General features: G+C 36.1%; 4 protein-coding genes and 1 long non-coding RNA gene across 5 annotated transcripts; 4 read left to right on the top strand and 1 right to left on the bottom strand.

Annotated features, from left to right (window-relative positions):
* The first annotated feature begins 1330 nt into the window (after positions 1 to 1330).
* LOC106113784 (uncharacterized) lies at positions 1331 to 5134 on the top strand. The gene is made up of 4 exons (XM_013306748.1): positions 1331 to 1553; positions 2954 to 3127; positions 3588 to 3738; positions 4480 to 5134. Exons 1-4 carry the CDS (start codon positions 1467 to 1469, stop codon positions 4614 to 4616), a joined length of 549 nt encoding a protein of 182 aa, XP_013162202.1. The 5' UTR covers positions 1331 to 1466; the 3' UTR covers positions 4617 to 5134.
* Positions 5135 to 5491: 357 nt separating this feature from the next.
* LOC106113781 (uncharacterized) lies at positions 5492 to 8715 on the bottom strand. Its single transcript, NM_001312827.1, is given in 4 exon segments — positions 5492 to 6364; positions 6896 to 7070; positions 7624 to 7794; positions 8585 to 8715. Coding segments are annotated over 4 exon segments (573 nt in total). The 5' UTR covers positions 8672 to 8715; the 3' UTR covers positions 5492 to 6224.
* A 1909-nt stretch (positions 8716 to 10624) lies between these two features.
* On the top strand, positions 10625 to 13138 carry LOC106113786 (uncharacterized). Its single transcript, XM_013306751.1, has 4 exons — positions 10625 to 10870; positions 11326 to 11487; positions 11949 to 12126; positions 12762 to 13138. The coding sequence occupies exons 1-4, from the start codon at positions 10832 to 10834 to the stop codon at positions 12896 to 12898; spliced, it is 516 nt and encodes a 171-aa protein (XP_013162205.1). The 5' UTR covers positions 10625 to 10831; the 3' UTR covers positions 12899 to 13138.
* Positions 13139 to 18145: 5007 nt separating this feature from the next.
* Positions 18146 to 20392, top strand: LOC106113787 (uncharacterized). The gene is made up of 3 exons (XR_001227680.1): positions 18146 to 18289; positions 19552 to 19693; positions 20154 to 20392. It is a non-coding gene; the product is annotated as an uncharacterized LOC106113787 (long non-coding RNA).
* Positions 20393 to 22569: 2177 nt separating this feature from the next.
* On the top strand, positions 22570 to 24049 carry LOC106113603 (uncharacterized; the record flags this gene model as incomplete). Its single annotated transcript, XM_013306437.1, has 1 exon — positions 22570 to 24049. A coding segment is annotated over exon 1 (750 nt), but the record flags the coding sequence as incomplete, so codon positions are not given.
* Between the last annotated feature and the right edge of the window lie 5 nt (positions 24050 to 24054).

The raw sequence follows: 24054 nt of genomic DNA, 5'->3' as shown, positions 1-24054 counted from the left end.
CCAAAGATGTATTAGTAATAACTTTAGAGTGATATTTAAATAAAGAAGTTTGTAATAATGTTTTATTTTTATTTATAACCTATGTCACCCTTGTTAGGGAACATACACATACTACGTGACCTACTTTTATAGTTTTTTCTAAGTTTTTTTAAGACTGCATGCATACTTAAATTACTAGAGAATAATGTATTATGAAAAAGAACAACTAACGACTACGTCACAATAACCTCAGCCCCCCCCCCCCCCGCTCGTAGTATTTTAAAGACTCCGCTAACCCCCGCCTCCCCTCCCCAAACGGGTAACGTAGTATGGGTACGTTCCCCTAGTTAGTTTTATTTATTTCAAACCAATAATATTTTATATATGTTATGACGTGTTATCAGTAATTAAACATATACAAGTAAATTAACAACTTATATTTATAAACTATGACCTTTGCAATGATAATATGTCTTTAATATATTTTCTTGTTATTAGCACAATAATATACTACATAAAAATTACTTTAAGATATACAAGAAAAGGTATACATAATTACTATATCTATACATATAATAGGATTAGAATGTCTGTATGTAATATAAAACATATTTCTTATACGTTGATAACACTTACTCCGCTGGCGCATCGACCCAAAGTGGGTCTTGGCCTCCGACACAAGAGATCGCCAAAGTCGCCTGTCTTGCGCCTTCTCCTGCCAGTCCATCGCTTGTAGCTCCCGCAGATCCAGCTCTACTGCGTCTACGTTGATAACAACCAAAAGTATTTTGTAAATTTTCGTCTGATTATCTCTCCGCAAGTCCGCGTTTCTTTCGAGTAATCTCCGGAACGAATTAACCGATTTTGACGAGACTTGGAATGGAAGGTAGGTGATACACGCCGGCATATTATAGGCTATTTCCTGCGCTGAAAAAGTAGTGACGAAATATGACATAAAATTAATATCACACATGTTTAATTTAGAAAGATTAGATTTTATTCCGACCCTAATACACTCTACTTAAATCACACTTACACTCACTTATATCAGTTATTCACAAAAGTGTCTAGATGGTCCTCTTGAGGCACACGGAAAACCTGACGTGCGTTCACGATGACTGAAAAACAATTTGAGGCTTCAAAAGTTGTAGCTCAGTTGAACTTGAAACAAACCAGTGCAAAAGTGCATGGGGTGTACGTAAAGTTTGAGAATCTCTGGATTATGTCATAATTCCCTTTAATAAAGAATAGTGTTATGTTAACGAACTTCAATTGTAGAATAAAATGGCAGATGGTTTTGTTCGGCCACTTCGCTATAATGTCGTGTTTCCTGATGCGCGAACAATGACATAATCGCGTCTCAGATGCTGTGGGTTGTTCGACAAGTATAGACCTTAGGTCACAAGATGTGTACATAGAAATATATATGATAAAAGATACGGATAAAAGGTAAATAAAAAAGATAAATTGATTACTTTAGTTCAATCATGCGAGTGGAATTACCGGATTGCAAACGGTGCTGTTGTATTATACCTCTGAGATACGGGATAATCGTTTTTGGATATCTTAATTTGGTAAGTGTACAGAAGTTAATTTATGTAAACTTACTAATATAAATGCCAATATTTGGATGGATGGATGGATGTATGAAGGTATCACCGGCTACATGTATCTCACAGAAATTTAGTATGGATGTAGAACATGCATAGTTTGGAAGAACACATAGACTACTAATTAAATTTGTTTAAATTCTGCGCTGACGGATTCGCGGCGACATCTAGTTTATTTTTTATCTAGGATATTTTAATAGCCGTAACTTCAGAGCTTTTAGGCTTTAAGCACAATGCTAAAACAGAATCGAAACCAAAGAGTAATGCGAAAGTTTTCTTCGCTTTATTCATTGGATGAGCCATGTTATGTTATTTAAAATGACGGTTAAAAATCATGATAAAATTGCCTTAATACATTTTGATTGTATATTTTTTTCTATAAATAGTAAATATTATATATTACTAGCGGACCCGACAGACGTTGTCCTGTCTACACGTCTTTAATTTGAATAAATTATTATGAAGTTAATATTTGATGAAAATTGTGAATCTAAACCATTCCTAGATCCGCTTGAACACACACAAAAAATTTCATCAAAATCGGTCCAGCCGTTTGAGAGAAGTTCAGTGACATACACACGCACAGAAGAATTATATATATAAAGATATGTAAACAAAATTAATATATATATGAATTCCCCATAGCACATGATTATATTGATACAAGTTATCTTTGTCGTTACAACGGGATGTAATGCGGGAAATAACATAATAAATACATTTCCATTTGAAACATCAACATTATGACATACTAGCGGACGCCCGCGACACCGTCTGCCCGGAATTTCGGTACCTAGCTTTAGATTTCGGGTCAGTCAAGCACCTAACCGACGCTCGCTTTCTCCAGTGTTTATTACCTTGGCTTGGAATAAAGAACATCACCAAATCATAATATTCAAATGTTTTCCGACATGTTTTTACATGTTCAATAATGACGTTACTTCCCAAGGAAACCAAAACACTGATAAATATTTTTATAATAAAACAACATAATTTGTAAACTGGAAAATACACAAAAACATTGAATCAAAACAAGTTCACTCTTTCGGAAGTTTTGTGTGATGAAATCATCCTTAAATCGGACAATCATTTTGTTTATTCTTGGTGTGATTTTTTTTGTATGTATGTTTATTACTTGATGTGAAATATCCCAAGAGATTAAGCATAAGTCACATTTCGTTACATGAGTGTGATAGAAGATATCAAGTAACTTGTAAAATCCTATGAAAGAGATAGATAGCTATATGTTCCATTTATTCATTTAAATTAATTCTAAATTTTTGTGTATGTTTTTAGTTTTAAGATAATGAATTTCCATTTAGTTTTAAATTCATGGTAATAATTCAATTCTTGTCTTGTCTCAGATATTCGCTGTGCTAGTGGTGAGCTTGGAGACATGGCTGGCCGTTGGGGATTCGAAAAAGCTGACGATGACCATGTACAGAGGCCTCTCGTTCTATACTCAGATGTGGTTGCCCGTGTTCCTTTATATATTGGAGATAGTCTTCAATATTATTCTGCTCATTGGTGCTCATCTGGTATATACAGGATGTTCTTTGCATGTTTGTACTAGTCGTGCATAGAGTATTTGTCAAAGAGTATGTAACTTTGTTCTAGTTTTTTTCTTGAAAATGGCAAACTTATTAGCAAGTCGCCAGCTCTTAAGTGACATTTGCAACCATAGAGGAGAATACTTTAATCGAATTCTATCTGCTTTGAGATATAATGACCCTAAATTTAGATTTGCTTCGTTAAGTTTTGGAGTTTTAATTCATTGCCTGTTCAAACTGGATAATTTTCGACATCTTTCCACCCTTTTCTAATAAGAAAAGGAAGGGAAAGGGATGTTGATTTGATGATGGGGATACATCAAATATTCTCTTTCTGTTCGTTCCCTCCTCAGTTATTTGATGGTATAGACAGCGGTAATTTAATTGGCCGCTTGCTTGTTTGCTAGCTTTTAATATTAAAACAAAATAGGTACATATATTGTTACAGAAACTGTCTAGACTCCTGCGAATCTACTATTACTACGGAATAACAACAACATTGGCTTCTTTCTTAACATTATTCGTGGTGAAACATCGTCAGATTCACCATGACTTTGAGAACACGATTATTGATCTGTCCTTTGTCTTCTGTGGATTTGGTAAGTTGTAGTTAATAAAAAAAAAGAACACCAGAGAGCCAAACATTTGCGACACGTTCCTCCGTGACGTCATCAACAAAATATGTCATTTGTATGAGATTTGTTGGTGTACTTTACGCCTTGTACGCTGCACAAATTTTAGTACAGATTTCTTTTTTTTTATATCATAAGGTGGCAAGCGAGCGGCCACCTGAAATCGCTGAAATAGCGAAGCGACCGCTGCTCATAGACATACGCAATAGCATATGCGTTGCCTACCTTTAATCGCCGGAGGAGAGGATGCACAGAAAGAAAATATTTTCCCTTCCTATGCATCCTCTCATCAGACGAAACGCGGAATTGCTTCCACATCACGCCTGTCTTCTGTGTGGTCGTTTTATTTCACCGGGCGAGCCGGGCCAATTCGTGCGAAGATGTTAAAGCGGGCTCTACCAATGTTAAACGTTCGAAAACGTTCTTACGAATACTTGTGCTAGGTCTTTAGAGATTCGTACTACTTACTTGTTATAACACAGTTTAATATTGTAACCTGTTTGTTACTGGAAAACCTTTGCTTTTGCATTTAAACGAAGAATATATTTCCTTAATTCCGTTCCTTTATAATCGATTTTAAAAGGAGTTTATAGTAGATTCAAGTTCAAATTCAAGAGTTAATGATATTTTTATCAACTGCATGATTTTTTACAATTTTTATTTCATAGAACTTTGTAGTTACCTCTAACAATAATAATTTTGTTTTAGCTTTACAGATATATTTGCTGCTTTTGATAAGAACTGAACTAAAGAAGCTGAGGAGTAACCAGCTCAGTTTTATTAATCATGTATCCGAAGTTATGGTGGACGCTCCACATGGTGGCCAAGGACGAAATCCTCTATAGAATGTTCGTACTGGTAACTATTACTCCTATATAAAACTATTATAAATCTACGCTAAAGAACTTCTAAACTAACCATTAATTCAATCTGAGTAAGGCAGTAAGTGCAGTAAAATATTTTTGAACTTCTTTGGTGATATGTAAAGCCAGAAATGATTAATTATTTTTCAAATTACGTATACGTGTTTGTCAAATTAATTGAAAGTTCTATTTTATTTAATCTTTGACTTTGCGTATGAACTGATTATTTGTGTTGGAGTTCTTTTGCTAAAGAGGGGGCAAAGGCTTTAGCTTGGACCTTGGAGTTCTTTTTTTAATCGAACATAGAGTAATAATTATTAATGCATATTGAATTATAGTTTTCTGAATAAAATGTGTGATATTCTTCGCAGACTTCAATATTGAAGGTCGTGTTCGTCTTGATATGCCTTTACAGATGTATAAAATACCAGACCATAACTATACTTCAGGTCATCTCTTTGTAATTTTATATGTTTTAATATAAATATACTGGACATTATAAATGTTATTTAATTAAAAAAATATATAGAAACCGCGAGCATTGCGAGAAGGTTCCTGTCTCTGTAGCCCTGACCACTGGTTGTTTGAGTCATGGGATTCCGCACCCGGTAATATTTTTTATATCTCAAATGTAAAATAAATTAAGAAGTAGAATAAGTTGTTATTTTTATTGTTTTTTTTCATTTCTTTTTATAGCCAAAATTCCAAAATTCAGTCTTGGTATATTTTTGCACTCTTTCTTCTCCTTTGAATCTTTTAAGTTAATAATTTATTATGAATTAAAAATAAATAGGAATAAATAATACAAAGTAAGAATAATTCATTTTATTTGCGAACCTTAACTAAAGTTTAGTCTAACATTATATAATATAAACATTATTAAAAAACTAAACGTTCAGTCTTAAACAAAGTCGCAATAATGGCTAGGAGTTTTAGATTAAGTTTAATATTACATTAAGTTTATTCGTATATTACTAATTCTCTTTTATAATAAAAGTACAGAATACATAAATTAAGTTCTAAACTTAATAATCTTACTAATATTATAATCTATATATATAAAAGAAAGTCGTGTTAGTTACACTATTTATAACTCAAGAACGGCTTTACCGATATGCCTGAAAATTAGTGAGGAGGTAGCTTAGAGCCAGGAGACGGACATAGGATACTATTTGTTCTTTCTTTTTTTATTTTTTTTTTCCAAGTTTATGTCTTGAAATGTTGCTTTTTATTTAACTTACTCATATTATATTATAAATGCGAATGTTTAGATGGATGTGATGTGGATAGATGGATGGGTGGGCTACACTAATTAAGTTTTTTATATATCCACGCGGACGGAGTCGCGGGCGTAAGGTATGATATAAAGAATGCGAATGTTTATCCGTCCAGGATTGATGGATGTTTGTTAGAAGGTATCTCCGGAATGGCTCATGGAATCTCAATGAAATTTCGTAGACATATAGAACAAAGTCTGGCAGAACAAATAAGCTACTAATTATATATTTTTTAATTCCGCGCGGACGAAGTCGCGGGTGACATCTAGTATGGAATAAGATATAGATTAAAGTATATGATAACCGATATATTTTATTTTTCTGTGACCATTTCGTTGGGTTCCTTCATGACACACACGGGCTCAGTGACATGGTTCTCGAATTGGAAATTATTGTTACTTTTAAGCTTGCGAAGTTCACTTCTTATTAATAACATAATGTATGTATGTATTACTGAAACAAAAATTGTTAATATTAGTGTGGGTTTCCACTGACGAAACGCATAGAATATCATATAATAACATTTCACTATTGTTAGAATATTCTATTACACGCTTTTTAAAACATATTCCAATGTTCAATGGCCAGTCTACGTTATATCAGGGCCGGTAGCATTCGGGCGCCCTGGGCGATAAATTTAAGGCGCCCCTTTTTTGCTGTCGGGGGAAATCATCCAAAGATCTTAGAGGGCAACACAGGCGCCCCTTTATACTTGATTGTGGCGCCTAAGTCCCTTATGCTCGGCGCCCTGAACGGTCGCCATACCTCGCTCTACTGCTTCATATCAATAAGATGTAATCTCGCAAATTTTGCATGTCACTAATAAATTGCTAATTTAGTCATTTCATAAAGAGACTAGGCATGTAACTAGTGTTTACGATTCAGCGAGAACTCAATTTTGTTTTGTTTTCATTAAACAAACGCCTTTAAAAAGTGAAGTAAGTAAAAGATTTTAGAAGAAGTGAAATAAAAAATAAAACTTACTTAGGGTCGCAGTAACACCAGACGAGAAGACAGCAATGGATTCAAATAAATTTGTATCCACTGGCGTAGAATTTTCTAAGATTAAAAATCCACCAACAAGAAGGAAGAAGATTATGAATGACAATGCATAGGCGATGCCGTACCGCCAATAAATTCTTATCAACGTGGTGTTTTTCTGAAAAAAAATAATGTTAAAAACTTTAGGGTCTGGATAAAATTACAGTACTATAGTTCTGTATGTAATATAAAAAAATCCTGTATGAAGAACCTAAAGCAAAACTAATTTTTTAAACTTTTGTATGTTTGTCTATCTGCTCACAAGCCCGCGTTTGTTCCGGGTAATCTCCCTGATTTTTACAGGCCTTTGATTGGACAGTAGCTAATGTAACGGGAACATTATAGGCTATTTTTTCGGAACTCTAGTTTTAAGCATTTTTTTTATTATTAATAGAAATTGGTTAGTTTACTAAGATTTCTTTGACCATTCTTCATACTAAGATCTATGCTTGTGCTAGAAAATGGTTAACGACAGTCAAATGGCGAGATTCAAACCCCCGATCACGTGATCGGAAATCTGTATCCTTAAACCTCAGGTTATTGACGCTTTTATATTTTTTAGGATTCCGTACCCCAAAAGGAAAAAATGGAACCCTTATAGAATTTTGTCCGTCCGTCTGTCTGTCTATCAAGACCTTTTTTTAATATATATTAATAAGAAAAATGCTTACCTTATGTAAACCAACAATGAAAGCGATATTAAATATTATATCAAACAGCAGGATCACAAGATAGAGAACATATAATGCAATAATAAACACCCCTTTAGAACCCAACATTAGGAACCAAATTAACATAGGTATCCAGATAAGTATCATTCCTAAGACAAATATTGTAGCGACCTGAAATATCATATCACATTTTAAACAGTCCTCCATTACACCTCGTTTAAAGGAACATCAAATTCCTTAGCGACTTTTACATTTAACTTTTATTTAATTCTGTGCAAATTATCTTATTAATATTAAAATTAGCTGTCGCCCGCGACTCCGTCCGCGTGGATATATAATAACTTAATTAGTGTAGCCTATGTGTTTTTCTAGACTGTGTTCTATTCGTATGCCAAATTTAATCGAGACCCGTTCAGCGGTTCTAGAGATATCTTCAAACACCCATCCATCTACCCACATCACATCCATCTAAACATTCGCATTCATGATATTAGTAAGTTAAAAAGCAGCTCTTCAAGGCCCAAATTTGAAAAAAAAGAATAAATAGTATCCTATGTCCGCTTGCTGGCTGTAAGCTACCTCCTCACCAATTTTCAGTCATATCGGTAAAGCCGTTCTTGAGTTATAAATAGTGTAACTAACACCACTTTCTTTTATATATATGCAGATTAGAATGTTCGGATGTATGGATGTTTGTTATAAGGTAACTCTAGAACGGCTGCATGGATCTTGTTGAAATTTGGCATAAATGTAGAACATAGTCTAGAAAAACATATTGGCTACTAATTAAAACGGAGCCGCGGGCGACAGCTAGTGAAAAATAAATTCTGATTCAATTACACCATAATTTATAGTCATGTTACCTACACGTCTATGTTACCGTAAAAATATAATTTCTATGATTAACACAACAAGACATTTCACAGTTCAAAAACATTGAAAAAATACAATAATTACTAACCAATTTGATATATGACCATACCAGGAGACCATATCTTAAAGGAAAACATAAGCAGCATCTCGTCAGATTTGGTATATCTTGGTACATTGTGATAAAAACAAAACTACAAACAAAAAAACACAAAAAATGTGGGAACACTCCACACCAAACGAACGTTGGACGTCAACTGGTCAACTGACAAGATTGCAATGTACTGGGCATATTGTTCCGTTTATATTTATTTCGTACTAGCTGTCGCCCGTGACTCTGTCCGCGCGGAATTATTAAATAAATCAATTATAAAAAAAATAAATTTCATCAAGATTCAGAAAGTCGTTCTGGACATACCTTTAAATAGATATCCATCCATCCATTTTCATTCCGCTAATTTGCTTTGAAATAAAAATAGAGATATTAATCTGTTTATATCGCCCGAAGAATTGCAAACCTTAAGTGGCGATGGGCCGGCGACATTGCCAGCAGAACGGACTGCCGATGGGGCCGAAATGTCCTAGAATGGCGGCAGCGGACGGGTCGACGCAGCTTAGGCAGTCCTCCCGCACGATGGACTGATGACCTGGCCAAGGTTACGGGAGTGTACTGGATGCGGGCGGCATACGACCGAGCATTCTGGCAATCGAATGAGGAGGCCTACGTCCAGTAGTGGATGAATTTAGGCTGATTATGATGAATTACTTTAATTTTACCTGAAGGAGAATTTAAGGAAAGATTTTTAAATATTAATAACTTAGGTCATAAATAAAGGTATAAAAACGAAACTTGATTGCAGAATATAGGGATTTCCCGCGACGCACTTAACGAAAGAAAGGTCAATAACCTTATCTCGCCTCAATTTAACATGACCGAATTTTAAAATAACAATATAAACAAAATATGTCCCATTGTATCATATTTGGAAAAGGTAAAATTTGATAGAGTCATAAAAAACATTTATTTGCATTTTTTTCTTCATCATCATCATCATCAGCTCACTGTACGTCCCCACTGAGGGGCTCGGAGCCTACCCTAAGTTAAGGGTGATTAGGCCATAGTCAACCACGCTGGCCAAGTGCGGGTTGGTTTTTTTTCTTAATTAAATGAAATTAAAAATAAAGTTTTATTTTCATTTGAGGTTATGTATCTGTCAATAAGAGGTCAACTTATTAGTATGAATATGCTACGGTAATTAAAAACCCACGATTACAATTAACCAAATCATTTGAAAAAAAGTCCAAAGTCCATGTTTATCATTGCATTATTTTCCCACATCCTGTATAAAGCATGTTGATTAAACTGCGCAGCAAATGATAAAACACACTGTATGTCATATCCTTTAATTTATATTTAGACTGCAATAATTAAAATAAACATACTTGTTTTAAAGCTGATTTGACGAGCTCTTTCTTTCATATATTTAATAATAATCTTACTTTTTATATGTAAAACTAGCTGTCGCCCGCGACTCCATCCGCACAGAATTAAAAAAAGACTTTATTTGTAGTCTACGTGTTTTTCAGGGCTATGTTCTACATCCACGCCAAATTTAACCGAGATCCATACAACCGTTATTTTACATTTGTATTTATAATATTAGTAAGGTGTATTAAAAATAAAAAAAAAAACATATTAATATTCAAAATGCGAATGTTTCGATGGAAGGATGTTTATTAGAAAGTATCGGTTAAAACGGCTTAACGGATCTCGATGAAATGTGGCATTGATGTAGAACACATAGGCTACTAATTAAGTTTTTTTTATTCCGCGCTGAGTCGTGGGCGATATCACGTCTTGCACAAAATTAAATCTTCCTATGACAATTATTAGTAGTAGTCACCGAAAATATGTTCACACTTTAGAATAGTCTACCCTATGTTAGGAGTGACTTATCATGTTTAAATTTCTTTGCATATATGTGCAGATTGCATTACGATGTTTTCATTCAACATAAGAACGTCGGAGTAAAATCGTTTTCATCTTATTGATGGCTGGCAATGAGTTTATTGCGCATGTCTTGAAATAGATCGACTCTGTGAAATTGTATAGAACTGCGTTACTTTCTCGTTGGCTTCCACTGACGAAACGTCTACTCGAAAACATATTGTTGTCTCTATATAACTAAAGCTTATGAGTGAGATAGCTATATACACCTGTGGTTCCTTTTAACTCCAGTACTAAATTAAACAGTCTACAGTGTGTTGCGGAAATGAAAGCACGTATTTTACGTATTATTTGATTTCAATTACATGTTTAAATTTCTTTATATCAAACATGTCTATTTTATTGGAGTTATGGGCGTTGCTGAAATTGGTAAGTTTTATCAGATTTAAATTATTAAAAAACGTAAGCTATCAATCTCTTTGATAAGCTTTTATAGTCTTTTAACTAAACTATTAGTATTTAATAATTTTGTATGAATATGTTGAACATAACATATATCTTATTTTAATATAAAATCGAAATTAATTGTCAATAATAAAGTTTAAATTGCGCAAATTTTCTGACATTTCAGTTGCTCAGAATTATTTTAAATTTAGAAGTATGAAAATTAGGTTATTATTTTATACAAGCTATCGCTCACGACTCCATTCAAGCTGAATTAAGTAAAAACGTAATAAGTAGCCTTTGTATTCTTCCAGACTATATTCTATATGTATGGCAAATTTCATCACAGTCCGTTCTGACGATACCTTCAAACATCCATCCATCTTAGCAGTCGCATTTATAATATTAGTAAGATGTGGCTTATTTTTTTTTTATTTCAGGTGGCGACTGTCTTTGTACTACCATTTTACGGCATGATGGCTTTTGCGTTCCTCGCGTATGCCTCCAAAGATTTTGTAGAACAATGCTTCTTCCTAACAATATTCATTGTAATGGTCACCGATGTTGTATTCGACATAGTACTAATACTAGCCTCTTATAGAGTAAGTACAAAACAGATTTAATTTTCTTTTACGACTAGCTGTCGCCTGCGGCTCTGTTCGCGAAGAATTAAAAATACTTAACAATAAAATTGTTTAGATGAGTTTGTTATAATTTCTATCAATGTCTTTCTATTAACAATTTTCTATCCATATACTGCAATATCGCAGTAAATGGATAGAAAATAGTTTCTATCTTTATACTGCAATAAGCATATACTGCAACTATTATTGCAGTTAATGGATAGAAAATAGTTTCTATCCATAGACTGCAATAATTATATGCTTAAAAAAATAATAATAAAAATTAAAATTAAAATTGTTATTGCAGTTAATGGATAGAAAATATTTTCTAACCATTCACTGCACTGAGAATTTTTGAAAGTCTAATTTTATCTAAACAACATATTTATCCACTTTTAATAACACAAACAAAATGTGAAAATTCTCTTTTATTGTTTCAGAAAAGCGCATGCATGTTTTTCTTCTACTTTGTTTATGGACTTCTGTACGCAACAACAGTTCCAATGATATTCTTTATATGGTTTGCGTACGCGACAATTGCTCATAACATTGACTGGCATAAACCTCGTGTGAAGAAGTACCTTATAATAACTTCAAGTATACTCACCAGTATCTTAAGTAAGTAACATTATTAATCTTGACTTACTTGACTTGACCTTGTTCGTTTCTTGAAGCTATAAAGTTCGGACAAGCAGGTGATTAGCCCACTGTGCCCTAGGCTGCTGTCGGGGCTGCCGCTTTTTTAAATTAATCTTATTTTTTTTTAGTTAATGTATTTTTTTATATAAATCTTTCTCTCTCTCTCTCTCTGCTTAGTTTTCATGCCACAAGTTGGTAGGGTCAACTTTCCGATTGAGTGTTTCATTTCGCTCTGTCCTCGACATCGTCTTAGACCTGACACTCACTTGTGTCACCACTACATCTTTCTGACTTCACACATATCTTTGAATTTCTTCTCAGATATGTGCAGGTTGCATCACGATGTTTACCTTCACCGTAAGAACGTCGGATAAATGTACATATGTAAATCGGAAATCGAAAAACACATTGGTACATGGCTGGATTCGAACCCAGGACCTGCAGATTGCAAGTCAAGTGCCTGACCCCTGAGTCACCGACGCTCTTAAGTTACAATAAATTGTACATAAAGATTGGTTCATTCGTTGTTAGTATATATATAGATTTAAATGTATTTATGAGAATATTACAAATAACATAGGTACTAGGATTATATATATATATATTTTTTTCAGTTGTACACGGTTACGCCCTGTATTTAATTAAAAAGGAAATTGATAAGATACATATGGGATATGAATTTAATTTCGTAAAGCAAAGTTCCGCCTCCAGGAATTCTCTGCTGCCTTCGAACAGAGAACAACAGGTGTAAGAAAGAACTACGAAAACGATAGAATGGTACTTATCTAATTGGAGCGATCGAAATATCAATGACTGCTTTTATAATTTTAAATCTTTGTGTTTTTTCCTTTTATATCCATTCCGACGACAAACTCATATCCAATTGGATGTTAAGGGATTGGATTATCACAGATATAATTTAATTATTTTTAATTTTAATGATTGTTTTATCGTGGGTTTCTAAAACTTAAATCTCAGTTTAAAGCATTCTATATAGAGTTGATGGTCTCTGATATCCACGGTTTTTCTAATAAATTTTTAAAGCATTTAAAGACTTGATATATTTATATTTATTTGTCTTAGGTTAATGGAACTATGTACTTTATTTATGTGAAAAAAAACTAATATAAATGTCCTTATTGCTGTAAATTTATATGTACCTAAAGATTAGATAATTTCCGATGTGCTAAAAGCCTATGTAGAAGAATTAGAAACACTAAAATAATCAACTAATTTATTCTAGTGCTTGTAATTAAAATCATATTATATATGTGACTGAATTGCCACTGTTTGCCTTGAGGAGGCATTTACAGGTTCACCGGGCTTGAGGCGGCCGAACGCAGATGGCACTTAGCCTAAACCTCGTTTAAGAGTAACTAAGCTCGAGGGCCTCAGGAACCTCGGCTCGGGCCGTTTCTTTGTTATTATTACCGGATTGGGAGGCCGCCGAGCTCTTAGATCGCTTCGGTGGACACTCCCTTGAGTGACGATTTCAAGGGCCCCCGAGAGGGGACCTCGGCTTGGGCTGTCACTCAATACGCGTTTATCATTCCGATTCAAGGGTACCCGATAGGGCCGAACCTCGGCTTGATCGGTTGTTGTTGTCTGATTAATGTAAAATCATATTTAATTTCGTGTAATATATGCTACTAGCACACCGCCGCGAAAGCGAACCGAAAGCGAAGCGATAAGTAACGCGAAAGTCATGATTTAGCAAAAGTGATACGCCGAGTTCTCTTTAAGTTATACTTACTTTGTGCTAACTTAGATTCTATAAAATAATAAACAATATTTCAAATACATTTATCTTATAATAATATACGTCAACCGTTTTATACCGTGACTAAAACGCTTGGCGCGCATTTTTGATAAATCATGGCTATTGATGTATTATGCTTAAGCTAGCGAAATAAATTCTTGACCAATAAACCAGTGTGATGTATCCACTTTCACGATATTAATCTTCACCGGCGTTCAAAGGGTTAAAACACATGCTTAAACAGTGTCATACAAATAATGTTTACTGTAATAAATCAAGTTGACAAGTTTATATAAAAATTCCATTCGATACGGTTACAGTTCGCTTTCGCTGTAATGTGTTATGGCCGCTACAGACCCTTGGTGTTTGCTACAAACAGCCAAACACATGCCAAACACCGAACACAAACTCCCAACACGGATATCCTCACGCTTGGCGAACTTTCTACTTTATTTCGGAATGGCAAATATGACGAGCTTGTTGTCGATTTTTAAAGTGTAACATACAATTAAAATCATTTTTAACTAATTGTAACTAATTCTTGCTATTGTTTCTTGTTTATTTTATACAATATCGCAAACAGCCGTCATCTCAATTTTAGAATAGATTTATCTTACAAATTACTATCCTTTGCCTATCTACAAATAATCTCATCATCATCAACCTGCCCTTATCCCTATCGAGGGTCGGCACAGTATGTACTACTCCTCCATACATCTCTATCAGCCTTCATATCCGAGTCTACCCCCTTCTTACGCATATCCTCTTTCACACAGTCATTCCATACTTTTTTTGGTCTTCCCCTACCCTTGTAGCCATCCACATTCAATCTCATTACTTTTTTGCTTATATCATCATCATCCCTGCTCATAACATGTCCAAACCACGCTAATCTTTTACTCCTCAATTTCTCGATCACTGGCGCTACTTTCAAACTTCCTCTAATATACACAAATAAAACTGAACTAGGTAATAAACATTTATAAAAACAATCTTACTTCTTACTAATATTATAAATGTAAAACTTTAGATGGATGGTTGTTTGTTAGAAGTTATCTCCAGAACAGCTGTATAGATCTCGCTGAAATTTCCATAGATGTAGAACACAGTCTAGAAGAATACATAGGCTACTCATTATGTTATTTTAATTCCGCGCGGCGCCGCGGGCGACAGCTTGTTAGTACTAATTAAAGCGTTTGAACTTCCACATTCGACAAACTCCGACATAAAATTGATACATCACAAGCGTTTGGATACACAGCAAACACGTTTGTCGAACATCCTTTGATTTAAATTATTCAAACTTTCGTGAGACATTATACTAAACTGATATATAAACACGGCTAAACACTCACGTATATACGTCCGGTGACGGCACCGACTAGTTTCGAGCCCATCGGGGGTCCTTCCCTTCCTGCCCGGGGGGGAAACTAGTCGGTGCCGTCACCGTTCGTATATACGTGAGTGTTTAGCCGTGTTTATATATCCTTTGATTTGTATAGAATTACCTCGCTGTTTGTCAAACACCAAAGGAAAACAGGCAAACGTTTGGGTTATGTTTTGTTGTTTGCTGTTTGTTATTGTTTGCCAAAGGTGCGTAGCGGGCATTAGAGGGTAGTTAACTGTGATACTTAGACGCATATATATATTAAATAATTTGAACTTAATAATTATTATGCAATTTATTAATATATTTGAGTTAATTAATATATTAATGATAGTATAAAAATTACACATACATGTAATATAATAAAAAAATCAAATTTAAATAAATCGCATGTCAATATGTTATTATTTTTCATATTATAAGATAACAAACAAGCAAGTTCAAATTTGTTTCGCTGAAATGGCGAAGCGACCGCTGCCCATAACATAGGCAAATATAGCGAAAGAAATTTCCCCTTTCTATGCGTTCCAAATTCCCTCTACCATCCAAATAAAAAACAGGTAGAAAGGGAATGTTGATTAAACTAACCCTTCATTTAGTAGCGTAATTGCTTCTATTTGAGACGTGTCTTCTATGTGGTCGTAGTTGCATTGGTTGTGCCTAATCCTGTAAAGTATGTTCTTGCAAACTCTACCAATGTTAAATATTACTGTTGTTCTCTATTATGTATTATTATATTAAAAAATATTGAATCCTACTTGATGTTTATATGTGAATATAATACTGTACTATAATAAATAATTAAAATATAATAAAAGTTTTATTATTCACTAGCAGTTTTTTTTTATGTTTTATGAGCTAGCGCTTGACCACGATCCCACCTGGTGAAGTGGATATTTGGTCGAAAGATGGTACGCGCTAGCTTAGTAAGTGCCTATTCATTCTACTTTAGAAGGTCCCAATATCATATTTGGACCGAAAAACAGAGGCTGGCAACTTGTTCCAATCCTTTGCGGTACGCACAAGGAACGATGCTTCGAATCGCTTCGTTCGAACGCGCGAGCAGTTGCTTAAAAAAAACTTAATAAGTAGCTTATGTGTTCTTCCAGACTATGTTCTACATGTATGTCAAATTTTATTAAAATTCGTTGAGCCTTTTCAGAGATATGTACAAAAATCCATCTAAACATTCGCATTTATAATATTAGTAAGTAAGATGTAAAACAAGAAACGAATTATCTGAATGTGGTTAGTTACATTACTTATCATAAATTCGAAGCTTGGAATGGATGTATGGAGCACCACGTAACAAAACTAATGCTATTAAAAAGATATGTATGACATTTCAAACAGAGTAAGATTATGGTCTTTGTATAGACTACTTAGTAAGCTTTTTAATATCGTGCTCACGACTTTGTTCTTGGGGTAAAAATCTAGTACTAACATAACAAATATAGTCATAGTAGTGTTGCTTCTCAACAGTTAACACGTTGAGCGCCACGCGTATTTATTCGACAATCCTGTTCAGGCGACGAGCGCCGCTTATACGCCCTGGTATTGAAGGGCCGGTGTTTCTGATCGCAGTACAAAATAGTTTACATTTTTAACGCAAAATAGTGTAAAATTTTATAGTTCTCATGTTATACGCTGTCAGCTACTGATGGTTGACTCGACCTAAACAGGAAATCTAGTTAATCTAGTTAATCTAAAGATCATATTTCACGCGAAGTAAATCGCGGGCACATGGCATTAACCAAATGTTTCGTATTAGGTTCGATCTCTCTGAGCTTCGCAAGTTTACGCGGACGAAGTCGCGAGAAAATACTATAATAGTATAGACGTAATACATAGTACAATAAATATAATATGTGGTAGTTTCTAGAAAAATCTGTCTGGCTTATTGCGCATGCCTAGGACCTGATCGATGCTGGAACTTTTCGTTCCTACGCAAACTGCGCGGCAATATCGATGCATTGCCGGTACACCTGTTGATAGAAACATTGCTATCTCTAATTTTCTTTATAGAGTGAAAGAGATGACATGTATTCATACAGATGGTTCCATTGCGCAGACCTAGAATAATAGGTCTCGTATCAAAATAAAAACAGTCCATACTTTGTTCTAGCTACGAATGCAAGTGTTAATTTCTTAACAAAATTAATTAAATCTTAAATTTTTTGGCACTTTAAGATAAAAATGATAAAAACATTTTCTTTCGTCGATAAAGGCTTAATTTTAGTAAGTATTTTTTATTTTATTTAGCAGTGAGTCATTAATTGTAAGTTAACTATCTTTTCAATTGTATTTATTAACTAGCTTTCGCCCGCGACTCCGTCGAGCGGAATAAAAAGCAAAAATTAATTAGGAGCTATGTTTTACAACTATGCCAAATTTCAGCGAGATCCGAGATCGAGAGAGAAAACATCGTGATGCAACCTGCGCATATCTGCGAAGAAATTCAAAGATATGTGTGAAGTCAATTCTCACTTGGGTAGCGTGGTTGACTAAGGCCTAGTCACCCTTTTTTTTAATAGGGGGAATGCGTAACGCATACCGGGTGCCTCGGGGAAAGCCACTCGGGTTATGTGGGACTCTCTCCACATCCCTAAAGGGGCAAGGAGCCTACCCACTAAACCCCCTCTGGTTCCCTCGACTCACTGTTTACCGGGGTGTGGGCACATGTGAATACTCTTCGCACACAAAGGCCTAGTCACCTCTAACTTAGGATAGGCTCCGAGCCCCTTTAGTAGAGGACGTTTAGTGAGCTGATGATGATAGTTTAGTTGGTAAATGTTAAGCTTTTACTCATAATGTGCGGGTTTTCATATATGTTTTCTTATTTCCAGCTAATGTTACCATTCCACACCATTGCTGCGTTAATGTACCTTGTTATATATTATATGCAGTCAATGGATGACTTGATCTTATTTTTCGTATACATTACGATGTTATTTGGCGGGGTCTTGGATTTATATATTATATGCCAGTGTTGTAAAGTAAGTATACATTTATCTTTGTTTTAACATCACGCATATGCCCATACCTGGGCTATCCATGGTCCTGGTCCATACTTGGTTAAAGTGTGTCTATTTAAGATAGATTAATTTGACAACTGACGCTCATGAAGTATCGAATTAATTTTGTATGACTATTAATGTTGTACTTAATGGACTGTTGTCATAGTGTCGATTCAACGCGCACAAGAAATAACTGTAAACTATCGATAATCGGTCTTGTAATAAAATTATTCGTACAAATAGGTATTATAATTCAAGAGTTTTATAATTTTTTCAATTTATTATAGTAATTTGGTTATGTAACGCACAATCAAAAAAAAATCTTTCTTGTTCGTCAACACCGCAATTTTTGGTTTAATGTCTTATTTATTTACGTCTTTATGAAGGATAAAGTAGGAATAGGAAGAAATAGTTTTATTTATATTGTAATTCACAATCAAGTATCACGCAATTTTCGATAGCAAGTTCTATGTGAACAACCAATCGAAAATCGAAAAAATTCTTAATCGATTTTACTCAATCCATATCTAGCGAATTGTCAAACTAATATATCTTAAATAGACACACTATAATAACGTGACGTTCGTTAAATTGGGCGGTGCAGTGGGTACAAGAAGACGAATGCGAGTTGACCTTTACTTCAGATTAAATCGATACTGCACACGCGCACTTTATGTCAGTTAGGTTTTTACATCGCATTTTTAATGTATTGGTAGTCCGGACTTTTCAAGGTCATTTGATGCATTGGAATTCGGATTTATTTAAGCTTTGGTTTTTACTAAATACTATAAATTGTGAAAGTTTATATCGATGGATGCATATGCAATTGCGTATGTCTATGGGCAACGGTCGCTTCGCTACTTCAACGATTTCAGGTGGCCGCTCGCTCGTTTGCCATCTTATGATATATGAAAAAAAAAAAATTGTGCGTCCCGGAGGCCTAATTTAGTCCTCTTTCCCTTCCCACCCTTTTCTTATAAGGAAAAGATGGGAAGTGGAAGTGGACTTTCCGGATGAGAGGATGCACGGAAAGGGAAAATATTTTCTTTCTGTGCATACTCTCCTCCGTCGATTAAAGGTAGGCAACGCATATGCAATTGCGTATGTCTATGGGCAACGGTCGCATCGCTATTTCAGCGATTTCAGGTGGCCGCTCGCTCGTTTCCCACCTTATGATATATGAAAAGAAAATCTATTGTCGAAAAACATCTTCTTTATTAATTTATTCTGTATTGTTTCAGGGCAAAATGTCTTTGGAATATAACGCATGGTTCCTCTATCTAAGAGTTGCTATAAGATATTATATTTCTTGGATATTAATTATTAAATCAGCGATACTGTGGCAAAGCTTTACTTATCCAATTAATGCTATAATTCACATGAGTAAGTATTATACATTTTAAAATTAAGGTTTATGATATTTATAAAAGCCAATGGATGGATGGATGTTTGTTGGGTATCTCCAGAACGGCTGAACGGATCTTGATGAAATTTGGCATGGATGTAGAACATAGTCTAGACGAATATGCAGACTACTGAGTTTTTTTTATTACCCGCGGACGGACGCGGGTGATTACTAGTGATAATAAAAATTCGAATGTTTAGATAGTTGGATGGATGGATGGATGTTTGATTGAAAGTATGTCCAGAAAGGCTGAACGGATATCGATGAAATTTGTCATGGATGTAGAACATAGTCTGGAAGAACACATAGACTACTAATTATGTCTTTTTTAATACCGCGCCAACAGAGTCGTGGCCCACATCTAATATTAGAATATGTGGTTGACTGGTGAGATGTAAATAAATATAGCATGATTTTAACTTTTTTTCTTTTTTACAGCTTATTACTTATGCGCCGCGATTGCACTACCATTTCGCAGAACGTTGACCGAGTCGGAAATTAAAGAATTACGAGAAGAAAGAAAATATTACAATTTAGACTTCGATGAACCTGATCAATCTCTCGTATGAATTTATCAGATAATGTAAGAAATAAGAAGAATGCATTTTTAGATTGCGTGTTGCAAAATTAATATTTCGTTATTTATATCAATTTTGTTTTTTTATATAATATGTTGGCAAACCTGCGAGCGGCCACCTGAAATCACTGAAATAGCGAAGTGACCGTTGCCCATAGACATACGCAATTGCATATGCGTTGCCTACCTTTAATGGACGGAGGAGAGGATGCACAGAAAGAAAATATTTTTCCTTTCCATGCATCCTCTCATTCGGAAAGTACACTTCCACTTTCCATCCTTTCTTTATAAGAAAAAAAAGTGGAAAAGGAAAGAGGACTAAATAAGCCTCCAGGATACACACTCATAAGACGGAAGGCGGAATTGCTACCACTACACGCCTGTCTTCTGTGTGGTATGACAGTAGTATGACATATATAGAGTTACTAGTAAAATTCTAATTCGCAACATACCTAACATCATGAACACGGTTTGTCCTACGAAATGTAACATAAGTAAATACTATATAAAATAAAAAAGGTAATCTGAATTTTTACTGTACTGTCGTGACATTTATAAGTCTATGTTTCATTCACCCCCCTCACTCCCCTCTTTTGTTTAGCTAAACTTTGTAATATACATAGAGTTAAGAATCTCTTTGAGTGGAAATTTAAATTATCAAAAGTCGTAGAACATTTTTTTATGACGTTACCTATCCTACGAGGATGTTAGTGTTTTACAAGTACCCTGTAAATATGTAGAGTAGATGTTTCTCATAATAAATGCATTACTTAAACTTTGAATATTTTATTTTAACTTCGATTAGAAAACATTATTAACCTAAGGGATTTATCGGAATAGGGGAATCTCGTTAAGGAATTTGACAACAATCCTAAAAGGACGATAATGTTATCTCAACATATTCAAGCTCCGTATTTAAAGTACGTGATTTAAAAAGAAACTATGTTTATATATACGTAATTTATTGGAGCGTCGAGCGTAGAGCGTCGGTGGCTCAGTGGTCAAGCACTTGACTTGCAATCTGCAGGTCCTGGGTTCGAATCCCGCCATGTATCAATGTGTTTTTCGATTTCCGATTTACATATGTACATTTATCAGAGGTTCTTACGGTGAAAGATAACATCGTGATGCAACCTGCACACATCTGAGAGTAATTCAAAGATATGTGTGAAGTCAACCAACCCGCACTTGGCCAGCGTGGTTGACTATGGCCTAATCACCCTTAGGGTAGGCTCCGATCCCCTCGGTGGGGACGTATAGTGAGCTGATGATGATGAATTTATTGGATAGACTTAAACGTATATTTGATAGAACTCTGGGTGCCAGAGAAGGATTGTGACTTTACGATATGTAAAAACAAAAAATACTCATTATGAATGCAGCATGCAATGCTTGACGAATTACTACATAGATTGACGTAATGATTTAAAGTATTCCTTTTCCTCTAACAAAATTGCTACTTTTCTCGATCTTAGATCTTTTACCACCTCGTTTATCTTACGACACTAGACATGGTCAACACGGTGTCGACTAATGGGTCGTTCTATCATCATCAGTTACACTGAGGGGCTTAGAGCCAACCCTAAGTTAGGGTTGACTAGGCCATAGTCAACTACGCTGACCGAGTGCGGGTTGACTTCATACATATCTTCTCTTCTATTATATGTATGAGTTGCATTACGATGTTTTCCTTCACTGTTAGAACGTCAGATATTATTCACCTGTGATCTTTTAGTAACAATTAATTAAATTGGTAAGTATTCAACTTTTAAAATTTTAATGTAGTCTATTTTATGTCTATTTATGTAGATATTTCCTCAGTGGAAACTCACCATTATATTAACCCCAGTAAGATAAATAAATGTTATCATATTAATGACCGACCTCGCAAATGGTCAGAACGATATAAAACACGTTACTAATATGATAAATGCAAATGTTTGGATGGATGTTTGTTAGAAGATATCTCTACAACGGTTGCATAGATCTTGCTGATATTTGGCACAGATGTAGAACACAGTCTCACGGCACAGTACACCTTAGAAGTGTGCTCTGCCTGGTCTGACGAGCGCCACACCTTGGTGCCGACGATAGGTGATGACCTCTTCCTTCCTGGCGCTATAGACGCCATGTTGGGAAGTGTCCTGCAAATTAATATCGAGGAGAGGGAGCGAGAGCGCGAGGTTGATCCTCAGACGCCTCCGCTCCGACGCAGACGAGTAGGGAGGCGAAGGCAGCTATATATAGCCCGAAACACCCTTAGGGTGCCGGCACTCCGCTACAGACCGCTGAGGTGAAAGGACGTGTCCGCTCGCCTCACTTCTGTCGCACCGCCCAACAATTCGTTGAGCAATCCGCACCTGCGCGCGCCGTAAAAGGTGCCGCCATCCTTTGTTCGCGAGCCGATTGTGTTGGTGCAATTTTTATTGCGCCCGCCATTTGACAAGCGATAATCCTAGTTTCGAGGTAGAACGTCGTCATTTCATTGTTCCTTAGGGAACTATTTATTGCACCGCCACCTGGCAAGCAATTATCTAGTTTCTTATTAATAACATAGCAACGTCTATTGTTTCCGACTTCGGGAACTGCGTGAAAGGAATTGTGAAGTGCAGTTTTCACTGCGCGGAGCAACTTCTTAACAGCGCAATTTTAAAAGGCTAGCGGATACCTAACGGTGATAACGAAGCTAGTCAGGCAGCCCCGTTCGCCTGCGTTTCCCCTTCAGGGAACCGCGTAATACGGAAGGGACCTCCACCACTGGCCTTGGGTAGTGCCCTTGTCAACGTTGGTCCACGTTTGGCCTTTTAGAGCCCACGGGTAGCTTTAGTTAGACTTAAGTACACACCCGAGTGCACAATAAGATCGGCACTCGGACGCACTAGGGCTCCACGTAGTAGGCACACATCCTCCCTGCTTAACCCAGCAGGGAGGGAGCTAGGGATACACACCCCGGCATCCCACCGGGAGAATTTAATATTTATAGAGAATAGGTCCACCATATGTCCAAATGGCGGACCTAAATCTTGTAGCCGTCCTGGAATTCCTCAGGGCAAAATTCCCTGACGCGTTTATGGCGCTTACCGCTGAAACCCAAGTCCGCGCAGGCCCATCCACGACCGACCCCATCAGCGATGCGTCGTTATCATCGGGTAGCGACATCGAAGAAATGGAGCTAGACTCCCCCTTATCCCCCGAAAACCCGGAAGACACAGGAGGAACGTTTACGGAAGTCCGCAACAAGAAGAAACGCAAGAAGCGCTCTTCCCCCGCCCCCTCGTCAGCAGCGTCATCATTATCGTCATCGCCCGTACCTCCGAAAGCGCCGCGCCCTCACTCCCCGCTGGAATCCAGATCTGCCAAGTCGGATCCGATTCCTGCCCTTATGGCAATGCCCGTCGAGCCCCCCAAAACTGCTCCCATAAAGCAGTCGTCTGTCCGTCCGGTTCCCCTCGTAGCCCGTGCGCTGATGGATAAAAAACCGCCACCAATTTACATCCAAGCCCCGGACAAATGGCCGATGATTCAATCGGCCATGTCCAACAAATTTAAAGTCGTAGCCGCAGCTACAGCCCAAGGCATTCGGATGCAACTGGAGACCGCCGAGGCCTTCAGGTTCGTAACCCGGTTCCTGCATGAAAAGGAGGTGTACTACCACACGTACACACTCGCAGAAGAGCGCATCCTTAGAGTTGTGATAAAACGCATCCCTAAGGAAATCCCTGTGGAAGACGTAGCCCAGTCCCTAAAAGATCAGAAATTTCC

Source organism: Papilio xuthus, unplaced genomic scaffold, assembly GCF_000836235.2.
Source record: "Papilio xuthus unplaced genomic scaffold, Pxut_1.1 DF828177.1, whole genome shotgun sequence".
In the NCBI taxonomy this organism is placed as follows: domain Eukaryota; kingdom Metazoa; phylum Arthropoda; class Insecta; order Lepidoptera; family Papilionidae; genus Papilio; species Papilio xuthus.
The sequence above is the reverse complement of the archived record's forward strand: the minus strand, read 5'-3'. Positions and strand labels throughout refer to the sequence as shown.

Bases quoted from the DNA above. Each gene is read 5' to 3' on its own strand.
- LOC106113784 (XM_013306748.1), top strand. From the start codon at position 1,467: ATGCGAGTGGAATTACCGGATTGCAAACGGTGCTGTTGTATTATACCT. The intron at 3,128-3,587 runs GTATATACAGGA...ATATTGTTACAG, and splicing joins TGCTCATTGGTGCTCATCTG to AAACTGTCTAGACTCCTGCG. The intron at 3,739-4,479 runs GTAAGTTGTAGT...ATTTTGTTTTAG, and splicing joins CTTTGTCTTCTGTGGATTTG to CTTTACAGATATATTTGCTG.
- LOC106113786 (XM_013306751.1), top strand. From the start codon at position 10,832: ATGTCTATTTTATTGGAGTTATGGGCGTTGCTGAAATTG. The intron at 10,871-11,325 runs GTAAGTTTTATC...TTTTTATTTCAG, and splicing joins TATGGGCGTTGCTGAAATTG to GTGGCGACTGTCTTTGTACT. The intron at 11,488-11,948 runs GTAAGTACAAAA...TTATTGTTTCAG, and splicing joins TAATACTAGCCTCTTATAGA to AAAAGCGCATGCATGTTTTT.